The sequence below is a fragment of the Loxodonta africana genome, chromosome 17 (genome assembly GCF_030014295.1).
Source record: "Loxodonta africana isolate mLoxAfr1 chromosome 17, mLoxAfr1.hap2, whole genome shotgun sequence".
Classification (NCBI taxonomy): domain Eukaryota; kingdom Metazoa; phylum Chordata; class Mammalia; order Proboscidea; family Elephantidae; genus Loxodonta; species Loxodonta africana.
In genome coordinates, this window is record NC_087358.1 from 4,907,385 (window position 1) to 4,928,870 (window position 21,486).

Sequence of the window (21,486 nt, forward strand, 5' to 3'; positions counted from 1 at the left end):
TGCCATATTGGTTTTGGTGGTACAGGCAGTTAATGCAGGTGACAGCTTGGATGATGACGGTTGTAGTGAGGGGCGTGAGAGGTAGGGGAGGGCTGAGGAGGCTCTGGACTGAGTGGACTGAGGCACCGGTCACACAGATGGGAAGAGTGGGTGAATTCAAGCAGGGCTTTGACCTGGTTAATTCCGGTTCCGTTCCCGCTGAGAATTTGCTTTTCCATTCCAGATACACTGAATCAGAATCTACATTTTAACAAGACCCCCAGATGATTCTTACATATACACAAGAAATCTTAGCAAGCCCCGCCCATGATTCTTATATACAGAAGAATCACCTGGGGAGCTTATTAAAATGTAGATTCCAATTCAGTATACCTAGGGTGGAAAAGCAAATTCTTAGCAAGGGGTCGAACCGGAATTAATAGGTTCAAAGCCCTGAGTTCAAGAGCCCCAAGCCCTGCCCTCAGCAGGTTGCTACGTGAGTATAGGCAAGAAGTTAATTTCTACATGTAATTCTTTCGAAATGGATTTTCACAAGATTTATTCACCAAGGTGGTTTGTAAAGACGTGCCCAACTATCCAACTCTAGACAACTTATATATGTAGCGATGAATATGCTACAAAACAGCAACCACAACAACAGAGACGATAACGAACAACCTGCGGCAATATTTATACTGCCCATATTACATTTTCTGGAGAGATTTTACACCTAAATGTATGCAAAGTTTTCATGTTAACCTCAGCATGATTGCATTTGTCATATGTTCACTTATACCTCCACTCTTTTAGAGAGATACATTTTTACACTTTAAAGATATCTTAGAATTTACTTTTACATGTAACGGGGTTTGTTGTTGTTATTAGCTGCTGTGAAGTTGATTTTGACTCATAGCGACCATGTGACAGAGTAGAACTGCCCATAGGGGTTTCTAGGCTGTAATCTTTAACGGGGAGCCCTGGTGGTGCACTGGTTAAGAGCTACTATGAGCTATGGCTGCTAACCAAAAGATTAGCAGTTTGAATCCACCAGCTGCTTCTTGGCAACACTATGGGGTAGTTCTGCTCTGTCCTATAGGGTCGATATGAGTTGGAATCAACTCAATGGCAATGGTTTTTTTTTTTTTTTTTTTTTAATGTTTAAGGGAGCAGATCGCTAGGTCTTTCTCCCGTGGAGATGCTGGGCTGGTTTGAACCACTGACTTTTCCGTTAACAGCCGAGTGCTTAACCGTTGTGCCACCAGGGCTCCTTGTCACTTAATCTAGCCCACAGCAATTCTGATCTACTAACTTGGCACCTATCATTTTGACTTCAAAATTGCTCTAGTGTTAAGAAGGAAAATGTCCGTCGATCAGAAGGAATGCTGATGAATGTCATGATGAGCTATGGTAGGGTACCTGAGAAGAGAGGAAGGGTGAGCTCGGGGTACATCCTGGCCAGTTCACAGGACAAGAGCGCCAGAGACACGCTGTAGAGGGGTGGCAACGGGCCGTGTGTGCCGTACAGGACGCTGCCAGGTCTCTGCTCGGCCACTTTCTTCGAGTATACAAAAAGCTTTGCTTCAAGGATCTAAAGAGAGGCCGGAAAGTAAGAAATGGCATGAACAAAGTAGTCGCTGCATATCTCAGGACTATTTACATTTAATAAAGTTTAGCAGTGACCAATGAATGTGTGCATATTTTAATACAGTGGTAAAAGAAAGATGTCAGTTCATTCTGAGGTTTGCAGAAGGTTATGCGATTTTTTCCCACCGTCCACACCCACCAATGACGTGCAGAAATAAACACAGGCATGTGAGTAAGCAACGAATCAGCGATCAACTATCATCTCTACTTTCCATGCTCAAAGGTGGCAGTTTTCTAAGGAAGTAAATGATACGTGCCTGCATGAGCTCCATAGAAATTTCATAAATCTCTCTGTTGGTGTCAGAGGCCTTGAACAGTACAAGGTTTAACAATGTCACTATGTCGAAGGGGTAGTTCCTAAAAGAAAAAAAAAGGCACAGTTTATAAGACAGCTTGGCTAGTAATCTTTTTTGTCGTTGTTGTTGAAAATATACACAGCAGAAGATACACCAACTTGGCAATTTCTACATGTTCAATTCAGTGACACCAATCACATTCTTCGAGTTGTGCAGCCGTTCTCACCCTCCTTTTCCGAGTTGCTCCTACCCATTGACATAAACTCACTGCCCCCTAAGCTTCCTATCTGACCTTTCCAGTTGTTGTTATCAGTTGGACCCTATATAGACAATTCTTTAAAGGGGCACAATGCTCAAGGCAGGTGTTCTTTACTAAATAAGCTAACTTATTGCTTGGTTTAAAGAAGACTTGGGGGATATTATTGGCTCACGGTTTAAAGATTATCTCAGGGCAATAGTTTTGGGGCTTCATCAAGCATCAGTGGCTCCAAAAAGTCTGATTCCTCACCTTAAGAATTTTAAGTTCTGTTCCGCATTCCCCGCCCCCTCTTGGTCAGAATTTTTCCATAGAATCTTTGATAAACATGTTCAGTAACGGTAGCCAGGCACCATCCAGTTCTGACGTCACGGTAAAGGAGGAATTTGTCCATGTTGGAAATACACGCAGCAGAACATACGCCAATTCAACAATTTCTACATGTTCAGTTCAGTGACACTGATTACATTCATTGAGTTGGGTGACCATTCTCACCCTCCTTTTCCGTGCCGATAAATCCTAAGCGTACAAAATTCTAGATGGCCCTCTGTCTTCATCCACACTTACTAATGACATCTCCCCCCAACATTTGGCTTTTTTTTCTCTTTTTTTCCTGTTTTTTAGCAGATGAAGGAAAATGACTATTTTTGTTTAAAATTGAATATTGTCACACCAGGACAAAGAACACACAAATCTATTAATGTAAGTAGATTTTAAGGAAAGCAATTTTAATAAAAACCAAATACAGATGAAAAAGAAAGAGGATAAGTGTACTAAATTCCTCAATTGCTCACTGACTTAATATTTCCATTGAATCTGTATACATTTTCTTTTAGTAAATATGTTATTGTGCTTTTGGTTCACACAGCAGTTTAGGTTCCCATTCAATAACTTCTACACAAATTCTTAAGTGACATTGATTACATTCTTCACAATACATGGACATTCTCATTATTTCCATTCTGGTTGTTCCCTTTCTACTAATCTAGTTTCCCTGCCCCGTTTCATTCTCATCATAGTTTTAAAGTAATTGTTGACTGCTTGGTCTCATATTGATGCTTTTTTAAAGGAGCACAGCACTTACGGGTGACAGTCATTACTGTCTGAGGCAGTTTATAACTTAGCTACGAGGTGGCCTCGGCGGCTAGTTTCAGTTCAAGGTTTGAAGAGTATCTCAGGGCAATAGTCTTGGGGAGTCCTCCAGTCTCAACCAGTGTAGTGATCTTTTTTCTTTTTTTGGATTTCGAGGCTCTGGTTGCACATTTTTCTCCCATTCTATCAGGTCTAACTACTGTGGCCCTCCTGCTGGGTTTTCTTGGCTGTAATCCTTACAGGAGCAGATCACCACGTCTTTCTCCCGAGGAGCCACTAGATGGGTTAGAACTGCCAACCTCTGGGTTCGCAGCTGAGTGTTTAACCGCTGAGCCACCAGGGCAGCTTTTCTGGGCAGAGAGAGCAGCATCCTGAAAGATTACAGGAACGAAACAGCAAGATGGCTTCTGTAAGGGCAAAGAGTCTCTGCACAGACGAATGAAGGAAATAAGGAGATGGGGCTAGGGTGGTCGGTAGGTTCAGATTGTGGCCAGCCTATGGACTTCCTCCTAAAGATTACGGAGATCCCCTAAGGACCTGAAGTAGAGGAGTGTGGCGAGGACATTGGTTTTTGAAAAATCACTCTGGCTCCTGGGTGGAGAATGGATTCTAGGGCCAAGAGTGGAAGCTGCTACCATAAGCCAAATGGGAAGAGTGACAAGGGCTTGCATTAGAGCAGGACAGTGAGACAAAAAAACACTATGGGAGTAAAATCAGCAGGATTTGGTAACTGCATGTGCGGTATAGGGAACTCTGGTGGTGCAGTGGTTAAGTGCTTGGCTGCTAACCAAAAGGCTGACAGTTTGAACCCACCAGTCGCTCCCCAGAAGGAAGATACGACAGTCTGCTTCTGTAAAGACACAGCCTAGGAAACCTATGGGTAGTTCTGCTCTGTCCTATGGGGTCAGTATGAATCAGAATGGACTCGGCAGCGACCGGTTTGGTTTGTTTTGGTTACGAGAGCCAGGAGAGAGTACGAACACAGAGAACGGTTATGTTGCAATTAGTGGGATAACTAATGGAATATGGAGATTAAATCCATTTTCTTTATTGCTATGCAATAAAAAAAAAAAAAAAACGTAGTAAATAACCACTCTCATGTACTAAGTAACCACTCTTGTGGAGCTCCTGGGTGGTGCAAATAGTTAATGTACTCAACTGCTGAACAAAAGGTTGGAAGTTCGAGTCTACCTTGAGGTACTGCAGAAGAAAGGCCTGGCTACCTCCTGAAAAATCAGCCACCAAAACCCCTATGGAGCACAGTTCTACTCTGACACACATGGGGTTGCCATGAGCTGGGGCTGACTCACACCCACTGGTGTTGGAGGTACAGCCATTCCTGTGGCTCCCCCAGTTAGGACTGAGGCACTCAGCTAAAGCATTGACAACTGATACCTCTAAGCCAAGCCCTCTCTGGAAACTACCTTCATTTGAAGAGAGTTGCGTAGGCCAAGTGCATGCCTGCTCCCAGCAGCAGCTCCCATAGGCTGGGTTAAGGCCTTTTCCCCCTGCCCAGTTCTAGTTCCCTCACTTCTCCATAGGTGCTGACCCCAAGGGCGCCTCCTAGTAAACTCCCCGCACTCATATCTCTGCCTCAGAGTCTATCTTCTGAGAATCCAAGCTTCGACACGTGTTGATGGCCGTTTAGGCAATTTTCAATTTTTCACTCTTACAGTGTCAGGAACACCTGAAGTGCAAGCCTTTTTTAAGACCAGATTCCTAGAAGGAGGCAAGCAGGGTCAGAGCGCCCACTGAAGATTTTGGTAGATACTGCCCACCTGCCCTCCGGAACAGCTCGACCAACTCACATTCTAAAATGACCACTCTCCTGGAACTTTCATTTTTAAATCGACAAGGCGTGAGAGGCTGATGTGTCTGGTGGTGGTGACGGTGGTGGTGAGTGATGGCTTACACCTGTGTTGCCATGTGCTTACTCTGCCTTTACCTAGAGTTGTTAACCTTCACAAAAAGCCCGTGAGGGCTAGAGAAGCTAAGTGATTGCCTTAGGGCATGCAGAAGTAGTGGGCTCGATCCCAGGTATGTCTGAATCCAAAGAACTCAAGCTCATACCCACAGGGCTATCATATTAGCTTCCCAGACAGCCAACAACAACATAGTACATTATGTGTTGAGGTTATGTGAAGTCAAGTCCATTCTGACTCAGTGACCCCAAGTGACAGAGCAGCACTGCCCCATGGGGTTTTCTAGGCTGTAATCTTTACAGGAGCAGATAGCCAGGTTTTTCTCCCATGGAGTTGCTGGGTGGGTTTGAATAGCCAACCCTTCGGTTAGCAGCTGAGTGCTTAACCATTGCGCCACCGGTACATTTCATAGACAGCTTAATTTAGAATTCTTACAAGCTGTAGTATTTGGAACAGACCTTTCTGAGTGTGAAAGTATAGAGGAAACCCTCTTTGAGCCCCGTGCTGGTGGACATGTCTTACCCACGTCTCACCTTTGGCATTGACATTTCATATGTACATATTTTTATATAAAACACCAATGGGATGCATCACAGGACCACGGGAGATTCGAAGGTGGGAACAGGGTTGACAGACCTCCCCTTTAAGCGGGGCCATACACATGACCTTGTAATTAGGCCACATTCCATTAGTTGCTTAAGACTAACCAAGCTTTAGAATGTATCTAGCGTTAACACTGAAAGAAATAACACATATAGAAAACACAGAGAAGGAAACAATCAGAAAGGTCTCAGAGGAGCGAAAGACCATGAAACAAATAGAAACCAAGCCTTACACCTTTCAGCATTTAATTTATTCAGCATAGGCAGTGGAAGGATAAACGACAAAGAAATAAAGACAGCTATACAGAATAAAAAACAAATGATAAAATAAATGTAGGGGTAAGACGACTCAGAAAGCAAGTAAGAGCTAAAGCTGGCTTCTTGTTTTTTTTTTTTCAATCTGGAGGAGAGAGGATTTTGAAGAATTTGCGGAACACCCACTAACTCTGAGTTATCTAGAACTAAACGACAAAACTCAGAATAACTCTGAGGTGTTTTGAAGAAAAACACATTTTACTAGTTGATTAAGGAAACTGCTTTATAGCTCTTTCCCTCCAAAAACATGGTGTTGTTATTGTTGGGTGCCGTTGAGCTGATTCCCACTCATAGCGCCCCCATGTAACAGAGTAGAGCTGCCCCATAGGGTTCTCCCACAGAACCGCTGGGTGCGTTCAAACTGTAGCCCTTTCGGTTAGCAGTTGAGCGCTTAACTGTTGTGCTACCAGGGCTCCATTCCTCCAACAATTAGCAAATAATAACAGTGTTTGTAGAGTGCTTTCTATGTGCAAGGCCTTGGACGAAGAAATTGGTTTTATTTCATCTTTACTCTAATCCTATTATCGCCCCCAGTTTACAAATGAGTAAACATTCGTAGTAACTTGCTCAAGAGCGCACAGTTTGATTAAAGGGAGAGCTTGGATTTCAACCCAAGACAGTTTGCCTTTAGAACCCAAATTTTCAAAATCTGTTCTCTGGAAACACACCAAGCCACTGACACAACCAAAAGAGGCTAGGCCTCACCAGTTAGGGAGTGCGACTCTAATTCATGAATCATGGTTCCTTTATCTTCTTTGCTGGATGGATGCTATTCCTTTGAAAAGGTCCATGGGTGGTGCAAATGGTTGATGGTTCAAACCCACCCAGTGGTACCACAAAGAAAGGCCTGGCAATCTTCTCTGTAAAGGTTACAGCCAAAAAAACCCTGTGGAGCACAGCTCTATTCTGTAACACATGGGGTCACCACGATTGGGAATTGACTCAAAGCCAACAAGTTTGGTTTAGTTTTTTTCTTTAAGAAATGTGAGGCATTTACTTTTTTTTTCCTCCTACTATGTGTTGCCTCTCTGTTTTTTGTTTTTATTGTACTTTAGATGAATGTTTACAGAACAAACTAGCTTCTCATTAAATAGCTAATATGCATATTGTTTTATGACTTTGGTTAACAACCCCATGACATGTCAATACTCTCCCTTCTCCACCTTGGGTTCCATGTTACCCGCTTTCCTGTCCCCTCCTGCCTTCTAGTCCTTGGCTCTGGCTGGTGTGCCCCTTTAGTCTTGTTTTGTTTTATGGGCCTGTCTAATCTTTGGCTGAAGGGCGAACCTCAGGACTGACTTCATTACTGAGCGAAAAGGGTGTCTGGCGGCCATACTCTTGGGGTTTCTCCAGTCTCTGTCAGGCCAGTAAGTCTGTTCTTTTTTTTTTTTTTTTTTTGTGAGTTAGAGTTTTGTTCTACATTTTTCTCCAGCTCTGTCCACGACCCTCTATTGGGGCATTTACGTTTTAGGAATACAGTTTTGCTGGGCCTGATTTATATCAGAAAGGATTTAGAGAAAGTTAAATTAAAGCAAGCACGAACAAGCAAAGAACAACAAAAACCACCCCCCTCCACCAAAATAAACCCAACAAAATTCTTCAGAAGTCAAAACTTTGATCTTATCCTTAGTTCTACAATAACTATTAAACATGTTTTAGAAATATGTTGGAGGGTCAAAGTGAAGACAATGGAACTCCTATGTGGTATTTAATGTGTCAAAAGAGTTCTGGTGAGCTCGTCCATTGCTTGGAAATGACCTATAATTTTAATATAGCATACTATTTACCTTGATGTATCACCTTGGAAACACCATTTAATCTCTTTCTCAATTTCCTTATCTGTTCGACCGATGGCATTTGGTGTTGAGGGAAAAGTTAATAAGGACATGCACAGAAGCCAAGAGTTATTTGAGCTAAAGCTGCCTAACAGGGACGTTATTATTTTTTGTGAGTTAAATCATAACAGAGCTGTATTTAATAGCTTTTTATCAAATTTATAAACCAATTTTTGAAAAATTCTTTAACATTAATATTGCTGGTTCTATCATCATTTTCTACTTTTACCTCACTTCCCCTGTTCCTATCCAAGTTCCACTCTGACTTTCTGTCAAAATCCTCAAAGCCCCACCACAGTTAGTTTTGATTGCAGACCAACAAGCTTTCTCTCTCTCACACACACCAAAAATCTAGAAGATTTAAAGACTCACTTTAATAAGCCATGATTTGCTCTATTTTTTTTTTTCTTTAGTTCAATTTATTTTTTGTAGATGCTGGGCCCGTGCTAATTAACTGTTTGTAAAAAATAATAGGAATTACAGGTGCATAATAACTGGGGAGGGAAGTAAAATAAAAACTAGATAGTTTAATTGTTGCTGTTGTTGGGTGCCCTCGGGTCGGTTCCGACTCATAGCGATCCTGTGTCACAGAGGGGAACTGCCCCATAGGTCTTCTAGGCTGTAATCCTTACAGGAGCAGATCACCAGGTCTTTTCTCCCATGGAGCCGCCAGGTGGGTTCAAACTGCTGACCTTTTGGTTAGCAGCTGAGCGTGTAACCATTGCGCCACCAGGGCTCCTTGATAACAGGCATTTCAGATTAACACATCTGCTAAAATCCTATCTATCAGGAAGCACCCCTGCCTTAACCACCTCTTCTACATGGTTTCATGTGTGTTTTCAGTAGGGCATTCTGGGGGCTGAATACTGCAAGGCTATTACAGCCTACAGGAGCCCTGGTGGCGCAGTGGTTAAGAGCTCGGCTGCTATCCAAAAGGTCAGCAGCTTGAATCCACCAACTACTCACTGGAAAGCCTAGGGGGCAGTTTTACTCTGTCTTATAGGGTCGCTATGAGTCAGAATTGACTTGATGGCAACAGGCTTGGTTAGACTTTGGTAGTATATCCTACTGTCTTTAGATAGCCCTTTACAGAAATAAAATGAACCAAAAAGAAGAATGTAAAGAACTGCATTGTTTTTCCATTATTGCAGCTAATAAATACATGGATCAATACATTAGGTATCAGCCCCAGACACCCTTCTACTCAGCACTGAAGTTACTCCTGAGGTTCAGCCTTCACCCAAAGATTAGACAGGCCCATAAAATAAAACAGGACTAACTGGGCACACCAGCCCAGAGGCAAGGATGAGGAGGCATGAGGGGACAGGAAAGCTGGTGATGGGAAACCCAAGGTCGAGAAGGGGAGAGTGTTGACATGTCGTGTGGTTGGCAACCAATGTCACAAATCAATACGTAGTAATTGTTTAATGAGAAACTAATTTGGTCTGTAAGCCTTCATCTAAAGTGTATATATATATATTATCAGGAGACCTGGTGGCACAATGGTTAAGCGCTTGGCTGCTAACCAAAAGATAGGCATTTCGAACCCACCCAGCCTCTCTGCAGGAGAAAGACCTGGTGATGAGTTCCCGTAAAGATTTTTTTTTTTAAAGATTACAGCCTAGGAATCCCTATGAGGCCGTTCTACTCTGTCGCATGGGGTCACTGAGTCATAATTGACTGGACAGCAATGGGTTTAAGAATAAATGAGCATCATGAATGTAAGTTATTATGCAATATTTGTCCAAACCAAACCCAGTGCCGTCAAGTCGATTCCGACTCATAGCGACCCTACAGGACAGAGTAGAACTGCCCCATAGAGTTTCCAAGGAGCGCCTGGTGGATTTGAACTGCCAACCCTTTGGTTAGCAGCTGTAGCACTTAACCACTACACCACCAGGGTTTCTAATATTTGTCCAGGAAACTAAAATAGTTTACCATGAGACCTAAAAAAATCTAAACACAGAGGGTTTTATCACCTAATATTTTTGTGACTGGAGATATTTTTACTGAAATTGACACTATGTGGCTACGCTCCTGAAGCACTCATACCTAGGTCTGTCGAGAGGAAGGCGGTGTGACATTTTACGGGACAGCTGCACAGAGGAGTAAATCTGACTAGGACAGTTCAACCCAAGTTCATGGAGAAGGGAGGCAAAGACGGGAAACATACTGCTCTCGTTGTCATCAAAGAAAGAGACTCAGGCCAGGTATTCTAAACACATTTTTTTTTAAATGAAAGAACCATGTGAATAAAAATTTATTCTTAGAATGTAAAAATATCTGGGGGAAAAAAAAACCCCAAAAAACCCAGTAGAAATGTTTTTGCAAAAATATTTCAGTAATGTCCCATAGGTATAAGTACTCTTTAATAATGCATATATCAAGTAATAAAACTTTACAGAAAATTGACAGTTTAGATTATGTTCATCTGCTTTAACTTTTATGGAGATTAAAGTGTATAATGAAAATCCTGTGACTAAGATTATGGAAAATCAAAGCTTTAGACATGAAATGTTACCTACTATCTTTATAAAAGAAAAAGTTGTCCCTTTAAACAGCTGGCAGGCTCCTTTTAGGTTTATCAAAATTAGCTATCTTCCAAACTTGTGTTCTTATTCATTTCGAACCATCGTAAAGTTGGAATTTAAAATGAATTCACTTTTATTACCTTCATTTGGTAGCTCAAGATAGCTACTTAAAAAGCAACCTTTAATTAAAAAGGAAAATTGACAGTCTAGTCTTCTAAAAAATAAACTTGAGCTTGCATTCTTTCAATTCTCTTAATGCGTGAGCTATTTCTTGTGACTAAGGAGCCCTGGTGGCGCAGTAGTTAAGCACTCAGCTGCTCACTGAAAGGTTGGTGGTTCTAACCCACCAGCCACTCTGAGGGAGAAAGATGTAGCAGTCTGCTCCCGTAAAGATTACAGCTTTGGAAACCCTATGGGGCAGTTCTACTCTGTCACGTGGGGTCACTATGAGTTGGAATCAATGGGCAACAAGTTTTGTTTTAAAGATGGCTGAAGGGCTTGCAGTTCACACCTGCCACAACCGTCATGCATCTTCTTTATCATGATCACACCCTGCTCTAAACACTTAGCAGTGAAGTTCCAGGCAATTAAAAAGGACACTGAAACCACAAACCACTCTCCTGGCAGTGGCAGAACGAGAAAAATCAGCGTCACTGTAAGCTTATAAACCAAAAAACGAAACCCACTGCTTTCGAGATTCCAACTTATTGTGACCCCACAGGACAGAGCAGAACTGCCCCCACAGGTTTTCCAAGGAGAAGGAGCAGCTGGTGGATTCAAACTGCTGACCTTTTGGTTAGAAGCTGAGCTCTTAACCACTGTGTCACCAGGGCTCTTGTAAACTTACAGGGAGTAGTTTATCTGCTGGGGAAATGCAGGCTGTTCTGTATTCTCATGGATCTCACTCTGCTCAGCTAATTGCAAAAGCAGACAGCTCTCTACTGTTCACACCCTGAAGAGTAACCTTAATGCTGTTAGGAATTGAATTGCGTTCCTCCAAAATACGTGTTGCAAATCCTACCAATACCCGTGGTTGGACCCCTGGATGCGCAGTGGTTAAGCGGCAGTTTGAATCCACCAGCTGCTCCTTGGAAACCCTACGGGGGAGTTCTGCTCTGACCTACAGGATCGCTATGAGTCAGAATTGACTCGACGGCAAAGGGTTTGGTTTTGGGGTTTTAAACCTATGGTTATAACCCTATTTGGGAAAGGATTTTCTTTGTTATTTTAATGAGGTAGTGTTCGTGCAGGGTGTGTTTTCAATCAATCTATTTTGAGATATAAAAGGAGCTGATTAAGCAAGGGGGTGAGAAAGCAGAGACGGGGGAAGGTAGATGCCATGCGACATGACGGTCACCAAGGAGCCGAGGGACAGACGCTGAAAAGAGACAAGGACCTTCCCCCAGAGCCAACAGAGAGAGAAAGCCTTCCGCTAGAGCTGGTGCCCTGAATTTGGACTTCTAGCCTCCTAGACTATGAGAGAACAAATTTGTTTGTTGAGGCCACCTGGCTGCAGTATTTCTGTTCTGGCAGCTCTAGCTAACTAAGACATTTGCCCTCACCGCTGACCATTACCTCTCTTCTTCAGGAGTACACACATACCTGCTTCCACACACAGTCGCTATGGCTTTGAAGCAGCCAGACGCTAGCTGGTAGGAGCCTGTGTAGCATCGGTCAATGGCCCAATTAAAAAGATTTATCTGGTCAGGGTTAAGTTCCAAGAGCAAGACGACAACTTCACAGCCAAGCTGATGAACCTGAATACAGGGAGCAAATCAATTATTCATATTTAATGAAAGAATATTCTTTGAAAAGATACGGAATCAAGTAAAAAAACAAAAACAAAGCCAAACCTGTTGTCTTTAATTCTGACTCATAGTGACCCCACAGGACAGAGCAGAGCTGCTCCATAGAGTTTCTTAGGCCGAATTTTTCTTTTTTAAATCTTTACGGGAGCTGATTGGCAGGTCTTTTCTCCCGTGGAGCAGCTAGTGGGTTTGAACCGCCAACCTTTTGGTTAGTAGCAGAGCACTTAACCATTGTATCGCACTTTATAGACTTTTTTTGGATTTTCTACATGAACAACTGTGTCATTTGTGGATAATGAGCTTTATTTCCTCCTTTTCATTCATATATCTTATGTTCTTTTTTCTTTCCCAATGCATTGATTAGGATCATGAGTAAATGTTGAACAGAAATGATAAATTCTAATCTCAACGGGATCACTTTCACTATTCACAGTTAAGTATGGTGTTTACTGCAGGATTTTTCCCTTTCTTTTTCAGATGTTCTTCATCAGATTAAGAACGTTCTTTTTATATTCTTAGTTTTGCTTTTCTCATGAATGAATGTAGAATTTTATAAAATGCTCTTTCTGTATCTACTGAAATGATCATATGGTATTTCCTTTTTATTCTACTAATATAGTTACTATACTAACAAAATGATAGGTATTTGAATATTAAACCAAGCTTGCATTTCTTAAATAAACTCAACTTGTCACATGAATCATCTTTTTTTTTTTTTTAAATATATTACCGAATTAAATTTTCTGATTTTTTTTCGGGGTTTTTGCATTCTTTCCTGCTATGTTCTTACCAGGTTTGGTATCAAGGTTATGCTGGTCACATACAATGAATTGAGAAGTATTTCCTTTTGCTACATTCTTTGTTCAATGCAATTTACGACTTAAATGTTTGGTAGAATTCACCACAAAACCATCTGCTCTAAAGTTTTCTTTGTGAGAAGATTTTTAATTACAGAGTCAATTTCTTTATTACTTGTATTATATGAGTTTTTCTTCTTGTGTTTTTCAAGAAATTTGTCTATTTTACCTAAAAATTCAAGTTCATTGGCACAGAGGTGTTCCTATTTGACTTTTTAATGTCTGTAGGGTCTGAAATAATGCCCCTTTTATGTTACTGATTTGGTTGCATGAGCCTTCTCTCTCTGTCTCTTGTTCTCCATCAGCCTTACCATGGATTTATCTACTTTATTACTCTTTTTAAAAAATAAACTTTTGGTTTTGATGATTCTTTCCATTACATTTTAAATTTTAGGTCTCATTTCTTCCCTTATCTCTATTATTTCCTTCCTTCTACTTTCTTTGGATTTGACACATTATTCTTTTTCTAACTGTTTGAGATGGATACTTAGGTCAGTGATCACCAACTTTTTTTTCCTAACAGTATATACATTTAATGCTATACATTTCATTCTAAGCTTGCATTTATTTACAGCCCACAAGTTTAGTATGCAGTGTTTTCATTATTCTTCAATTAAAAAAATTTTCCAGTTTCCATTGCTATTTCTTCTTTGACTCACTGGTTAACTGGAAGAATACTTTTTTTTTATAAATAATATTTTATTTTTCAGTGAAAGTATACACAGCAAATTAGGTTCCTGTTTAACAATTACCACACAGATTGTGCAGAGACACTGGTTGCATTTTCCACAATGTTTTATCTTTCTCGTTAATTCCCTTCTGGATGTTTTGCTTCCAGTATGGAAGTGTACTTCTTAATTATATATTTTGTTATTGATTACTAGCTTCATTTCACTGTGATTAGAGGACATACCCTGTATCATTTCAGCCCTTTGAACTTTGTTGAGATCTGCTTCATGACTCAGTTTATGGTCATTTTTTTGCTCCTTACACAACATAGTATAAAGCAAACAGCACATAAACCTACCCTTCTGTAGTTGGTGTGTGAAGAGATTGTGGTTGAGAATGATGCTTAGGTATCTCAGTAACTCAACTGAGGCAGAAGGCCACAGACATTTAAAAACAATGTATTTTTGGCTAATACTCATAAATCTTTTTTATTGTGCTTTAAGTGAAAGTTTACAAATCAAGTCAGACTCTCATATAAAAATTTATAAACACCTTGCTCTACACTCCTAATTGCTCTCCCCCTAATGAGACGGCACACTCCTTCCCTCTACTGTCTCTTTTTGTGTCCGTTTTGCCAGCTTCTGACCCCCTCTGCCCTCTCATCTCCCCTTCAGACAGGAGATGCCAACATAGTCTCATGTGTCTACTTGATCCAAAAAGCTCATCCTTTACCAGTTATCACTGTCTATCCCATTGTCCAGTCCAATCCCTGTCCGAAGAGTTGGCTTTGGGAATGGTTCCTGTCTTGGGCTAACAGAAGGTCTGGGGACCAGGACCTCCAGGGTCCTTCTAGTCTCAGTCAGACCATTAAAAAAAAAAAAATTTACTTACTCGTAAATCTTGACAAGCCAGAATGTTGTCAAGCCACTTATATAGGTAGCCATCGGGGGAAAGACCCACGTTGTCAAAGACGGGGCCACAGCACAATACTGCTGACATTGCCTGATGACAAAAACACAACAAAACATGGAAATGAAACCCAGAATAACGTAATGGCATGCAACTAACTTTGTTAAAGACATTATTTTCCACAATATTTTTTAAGAATTCCTTAGTGGATTCAAGAAGAAAAAATGGATTCCAAATTTTGGGTCTCTTTCTAAGAGTTAAAAACTCTGCTGCCGAACCTTGAAATGTAGATGGTCCAAATGTAGGTGTGCTCCAAGTGTTTGGAGCACTTGGAGTTTCACACTGGTTTCAAGGCATTAAAAAGGTAAAACATTTCATTAATAAATGTTCGTGTTGGTTACGTCTTGAAATGATACTATTTTGGATATGTTCACTTAAATAAAATATATTACACACACACAAAAAGAGCCAAAAACTAACAAATTTAGCTTTGCAGACATGTACTTTTGTGATTACAACAAATCTTTACGATGAAAGAGTAAGATATTTAAAGCAAAATGATCATTTCCCAGCATTTAAAATAAACGTTTCTTCAACGATTTCAAGTGAGTGAATTCTGATTACAAACATGACTTTTCAAATTTTGCTTTGATGATGAATATTTGATTAATGAACTGAAATGACAAAATGTAAAAAAATTATGATCAGCCTTTGGTCAAAGTTAAAATCAAGAATGTAAAACTAGTTTCTTTGGTTGGGGGAAGGAAGAGGGATGCAGGAAGCAAGGGAGGGAAGGGGAGAGGGAGAAGAAGGGAGGAGGTGAGAGGAGGGAGGGTACCCCAATTAACTTCATAGTTAGCAGGCCCAGCTGAACGTCAGGGCTCTACTGAGTCAAAAGCCAGTGTGAGAGTCATACGGCATATATGAGAGTCGAAACACAGTTGAGTTCCTAAAGGAAATTAGGCTGTAAAGAGTCACGCCTCTGAAGGTTCTACACAACTCCAACAGGGTGGAAATTTATCTCTGGCAATCTTCTAGGGTACGGGGAGACTAAAACAAAGGGAATACAGCTCTTAGCAGGTTTCAAACTTAATTTTTTTTTCTTTATTGTTGGAAATTAATTGTCAAGTCAGCTACTTAAGGGATAAAAGAGCAAAAGCAGTTCTCACGCAGGAGAGACACTGGACAAAAGTGGGAGCTTGGAAAATTTTTGCATTTTGATGTTGTGAGCCCAAATGAAATAGTTACACATTTATAAATATCTATCAATGTATCTATGTTAAAGTGTGTATATTTTAGAAATTTTAAAGGCATTTTATGTATTTATATCTGTGTGCATATCGTATCATATATTTTATCAGATCAAATCACATCATATCATGTATTGCACTGTGTTGTATTGCATTGTATCATATCATATATCATATCATATATCATATCATATCATATATACTGTATCACATCACATCATATCATATCATACCATATCATACATGGTATCATATCATATATCATGTCATATTGCATCGTATCACATTAATCATATCATATAACAACATGTCATGTCATATACTTGAGCCTTCTTTTAAGCCACGGTAAGACCATCAATCTGACAAGTCACACAGCGAGTCTAATGGTGCCCACCTTTAAAGCACAATACTGGTATCTTGTGATCTGGTGGTTTCTGTCACTGTACCGATCCAGGGGGGTGAACATAATGCTGAAGGGGCCCGCCCACTGGCTAAATAAGATGAAGAGATGGTGCCTCAGGCTTTGCTGTGGGAACAGAAATCTTCTGTGGTGGACTAGGGAGAAAAACAAAGCGCAAAGCGTCGACTAGATGGAAAAGGACAGCAGGCACAGTCCGTATCACTATTCTCCATCAAGTCCTAACTCAAGTTTTCTTTTTTCTTTGTAATTGTTGTTGAAAATATACACAGCAAAATGCACCAATTCAACAGTTTCTACAAGTACAATTCAGTGACATTGATTACATTCTTCAAGTTGTGCAACTATTTTCACCCTCATTTTCTGAGTTGTTTCTCCCCCATTAACACAAACCCTAAGTTTCCTATCTAACCTTTCGAGTTGCTGTTGTCAATTTGATCTATAGATAGTTCTTCAAAAGAGCACAATGCTTAAGGCAGACATTCTTTAAATTAAGCTAAACTGTTGCTTGGTTTAAAGAAGACTTCAGGGGCTATTTTTTGGTTTAAGGTTTAAAGATTATCTCAGGACAATAGTTTCATAGGTTCATCCAGCCTCAATGGCTCCAGAAAGGCTGGATACCATCAGAATTTGAAATTCTGTCCTGCACCCCCCCTCCCCAGTTTTGATCAGGATAGAATCTTTGATTGAAATGTTCAGTAATGTAGCTGGGCAACATCCAAATCTTCTGGTCTCATGGCAAAGGAGGCAATTAGTCACACATTTCATGTCCTTCTTCTATTCCTGACTCTCCTTTTCTTGTCTAACTTGTTTTCTTTAGGTAATGAAACATGTATTTAAAAAATCAAGGCTAATTTTCTTTTCAAGTGTGTTCTTTCCCTCTCCTCAGTTTGCAGTCAATAGTACTGTGACTCAGAGCGGGAAAGAGAGAGGAACAGGCCCCCAGACACTGTTTCCTGATCAACATGTAGAAAAACTGCACCAACTTCCCCTCAGCTGCGGCTTCCATACGAACTGTTTTCTTGCCCGCTGCAGGGCTTTAGGAAGAACCGTGAAATACAATGCATGGACTGTCTATTTTAAATACACTTTCCTTTAGTTGAAGAAATCAATTCAAGCCTTAAATTAGTAAGGCCCTCAGAGATGAGGGGGATTGGTAAGAAAAAATTTATGCGTCAAAATAACAAAAGACTAGAAACATTCATTGAGTTGCCACTTTTCTAATTATGCCAGAAAGTTTTAATTAAAAGCATCAATTTTTATACAGCACAGACTATTTTTATTCTTTATGTTTCTATTTGGTTGAGAATGCATCAAATCCATTTACCTGATAATGTAATATTTAATCAAGCATAAAATTTATTAAGCTATAGTATAACCTGCGAAAGCTGGAACCTGTGTAAGGTGGAAACATGTCAGAGAAGGAAAACTCAAATATTTTCCACTAAAATGCAGGATAGAAAAGCGGTAAGACCTCGCCCTGCCAAAGGTGAAAATCAGGCGTGACATGGAAAAACAAGGCAGTCCCGTTGAGTTCTGCCTCTCCCGGGCTGCACTGTATAAAGAATTCTACGTAATGTGTTGAATGGGTTGGCAGAACGCAGACATGCTGCTCACACCACATGCTCACACATCAGCACAACGAGACAATGTGGAGCAGTGAAGCCGTTTCCAACAAATGTTCCCTCTGAACTGCTTCCTTCCCATAGAAATCGCATACGTACATTTTCAGATGGGAACCCAAACGTTGAAATAATGACAAGCACCAAGCCAAATTTAATTCGGATTGTTCCCTTATCATTCTGTGCTGAATTACCCCAATCTGTTCTCATACACACTTCCAGATACAGTGAAACCTGAGAGCCGGAACTCGACAAGGCTGACTTGTTTTTCTGGGTCTTGCAAGCTTTCTGGCTTTGACAGGGTGTCGTCTCACCACTTTTCTGTCGCCCTCTATTAGTGGAAAATATTTGCATTTTCCTTCTTTGACAGTTATCCGCCTTGCACAGGTTCTGGCTTTTGTGGGTTTTACTGTATCTCACAATAAATGAAGAGTCCATCCCAGATGCACAGAGGCCAGGTGGGATTAAAGAAGCAAGCAGAGAAAGGAAGACCACAAACGGTTTTTCAAGCACAAGAGGGAATTTGCAGCGACACACTGCTGTACCTGGAACACACTGGATCAAGTTGGCCACCATTGCGCTAAAATGCGCCCGGATATCTTTAAGGATTTCAACCTCTTTATCGTTTTCAGCTTCTAGAAGCATGCGGGTCAAGTCCACATATTCTAAGAACAGAGCTCCGAGGGCTAACGTGTCCCGTTCTAAGGCCCCATTTGTGCTGGAATAAAGGAAAGCCAAGCCTTTAGACAGCTAGTTTTTACATCAAAGAACCGTGTTTTTCTGCAAACAACACACCCACGTAAATAACGTGCCCACACATATGATGTGTGGAAATTGGCACAGTGCACTTACAAAAATAAATGCTGGGGGAGTTGCTTCGTTGGCAAAAAATGCATGAACAGCACACGGTACAAAAATACGGTAGTGGGCACTTAACGAAAAATAGGATTCCCTGTCAGAACTCACCACTGAATTTGTTCCTGACCTACATATATCCAGTGTAAGTAGGATATGGGGGGCAGCAGGGGAGGCAAGCTTTTTCTGACTTTTCTGAACAAAATTTAGAAGTGATGTATTCAATGAAAAGAAAAAACAGGAAGGGAGAGAGAGACAAAGGACCAGTCCGATGAGGAGAGAGGACCTCAGAAGGATTCTGACCCCCCACCTGTCACTTATCACACCAGCGTCGGCCAGAAGTTCAAAAATTCGAAGGAGCTGTAGTCTTAGCAGATCTCGCCGTTCTCGGCGCTTCTTGTTCTGTGTGGAAAGAGGTGATGACACCAGTTATAAAACCAAAAACCAAACCCAGTGCCGTCGAGTCGATTCCGACTCATAGTGACCCTGCAGGACAGAGTAGAACTGCCCCATAGAGTTTCCAAGGAGCGCCTGGCGGATTTCAAACTGCTGACCCTTTGGTTCGCAGCCGTAGCACTTCACCACTACACCACCAGGGTTTCCAACACCAGGGTTTCCAACACCAGGTATAAAAAAAAAAAATAGACGTGGGCAAAACAGTGTTAACTCTGCTTGAGAAAGTCATGGTGAGGAAAGGCATAATCTTGCCATTTACAATTTTCTAAGCATAAAGGACAAAATCTATTTATTTTTCTTTCTTCCTGATCTTTAGAGAAAATGCTTGTTATTACAGGCTATAAGAGGAACAGATCATCCAGTGGGCCAATGAATATTTATAAGACGGAAGTGCTCAGAACTAACAAGCCCTGTTTCCCAGCTGTGCCCAGGGTCGCTGAGACGGAAGCATCTAAAGCAAGTAGGAGGGAATGTAAAACTTGTTGCCATCATTTCGATTCCAGCTCATAGCAACCCCTTTGCTGTAGAGTAGAACTGCCCCATAGGGTTTTCTAGGCTGTGATATTTACAGAAGCAGACTGTCACATCTTTCTTCTGTGGAGCAGCTGGTAGATTCGAACCTCCAACCTTCTGGTTAGCAGCCAAGTGCTAAACCACTACGCCAAAGGAATATGGGACACTAAGAATCCCGCCAGCTCTGGTCTTGGAGGTAACACTGTTTGCTCTTATTCAGACGGCTAAGTTCTTTGTCAACCACTCACGCCAGACACGTGTGTTATAAAATAGTCACTGCTGGTGGTATCCAAGCCCAGAGTCAAGTGTGCTGCTGAGTCGATGCTGACTCATAGCAACCCCAAATGACAGAACAGAACTGCCCCATAGGGTTTACTAGGCTGTAATCTTTACAGGAGCAGATCCCCAGGTCTTCCTCCCACGGAGCTGCTGGTAGTTTGAACTGCTGACCTTTCAGTCAGCAGCCGAGTGCTTAGCCATTTCACCACCAGGCCTCCTTCGACTGCACATAAACACGTTCTTATAATAAAAAACGAGGTGCCCTAGTGGCCTAGAAAACCCCGTGGGGCAGTTCTTCTTTGTCACATGGGGTCACTCGGAGTTGATATCGACTTGACAGCACTCAACAACAACAACGAAAAATTTCTATTTCTTATATCGACTACACGGGAGGCTATCTTTTTAGTCTTTTTTTTTTTTTATTATTATTATAGTACATTATAACTTTATCTTTTACGGAATTCATTTCAGGGAAGTTGATGTTGAGAGAAATGCTTCATATGGGCACTGGGAAAAACAGTATTCTTTACCGTCTAACTCCTGGTTAAGCTCTCCCTTCCCTAAACACCTCCCCCTCAAAAAAAAAAAAAAACAAAACAAAAAAAAAACCAGGAAAATAAACTAAAACCCCAAGTTCAATGCCAACTCCTAAGCCTCCCAGAAAGGAGCGTCATAACATCACATACATGGCTGAGTCATTTTGCTCTTATAATGTTTACCCATTCCCCGTTGCCGTCGAGGCGATTCCGACTCATAGGAACCCTATAGGACAGAGTAGATCTACCTCATAGAGTTTCCAAGGAGCTCCTGGTGCATTCAAACTGCCAACCTTTGGGTTAGCAGCCATAGCGCTTAACCACTACGTCACCAGGGTTTCCCTTATAATGTTAGGACATGAAATTAAAAAAAATCCAGGGCCGTCAAGTCGATTCTGACTCATAGTGACCCTACAGGACATAGGAGAACTGCCCCATAGGGCTTCCAAGGCTGTAAATCTTCATGGAAGCAGACTGCTGTGGAGCTGCTGGTGGGTTCCAACCTTTTGGTTAGCAGCTGAGCGCTTAACCACTGTGCCACCTGGGCTCCTTAGGACATGAAATAGGAACCATATTATACTAAGTACTCAGTAAATACTGGAAAATAACAAAAATCACAGAAGTTAAAAAAATTTAGATTCATCGTTAAAAGCATATTTGGATGTTTATATTCCTTAGGGGAAACCACTGTCCAAATAAAACCAAAAACCCAGCCAGTTGCTATAGATTCAACCCTGACTTAAGACAACCCCATGTGTATCAGAGTAGAACTGTGCTCCATACATAGGGTTTCCAATAGTTGATTTTTGGGGAAGTAGATCACCAGGCTTTCTTTTGAGGTG

The 21,486-nt window shown here is 41.2% G+C and overlaps 1 protein-coding gene across 11 annotated transcripts in view; it reads right to left on the bottom strand.

Annotated features, from left to right (window-relative positions):
- The window catches only part of FRY (FRY microtubule binding protein), a 401,382-nt gene that overhangs the window by 112,819 nt on the left and 267,077 nt on the right, over positions 1-21,486 (bottom strand). For all 11 annotated transcript variants that reach the window (XM_064269940.1, XM_064269933.1, XM_064269932.1 and 8 more), the window contains 7 exons: positions 19,171-19,262; positions 18,551-18,723; positions 16,360-16,520; positions 14,698-14,808; positions 12,075-12,229; positions 1,881-1,980; positions 1,396-1,567 (listed from right to left, as the gene is read on the bottom strand). In XM_064269940.1, the coding sequence (XP_064126010.1) occupies positions 1,396-1,567; positions 1,881-1,980; positions 12,075-12,229; positions 14,698-14,808; positions 16,360-16,520; positions 18,551-18,723; positions 19,171-19,262 (964 nt within the window). The remainder of the gene's footprint in view (positions 1-1,395; positions 1,568-1,880; positions 1,981-12,074; positions 12,230-14,697; positions 14,809-16,359; positions 16,521-18,550; positions 18,724-19,170; positions 19,263-21,486) is intronic.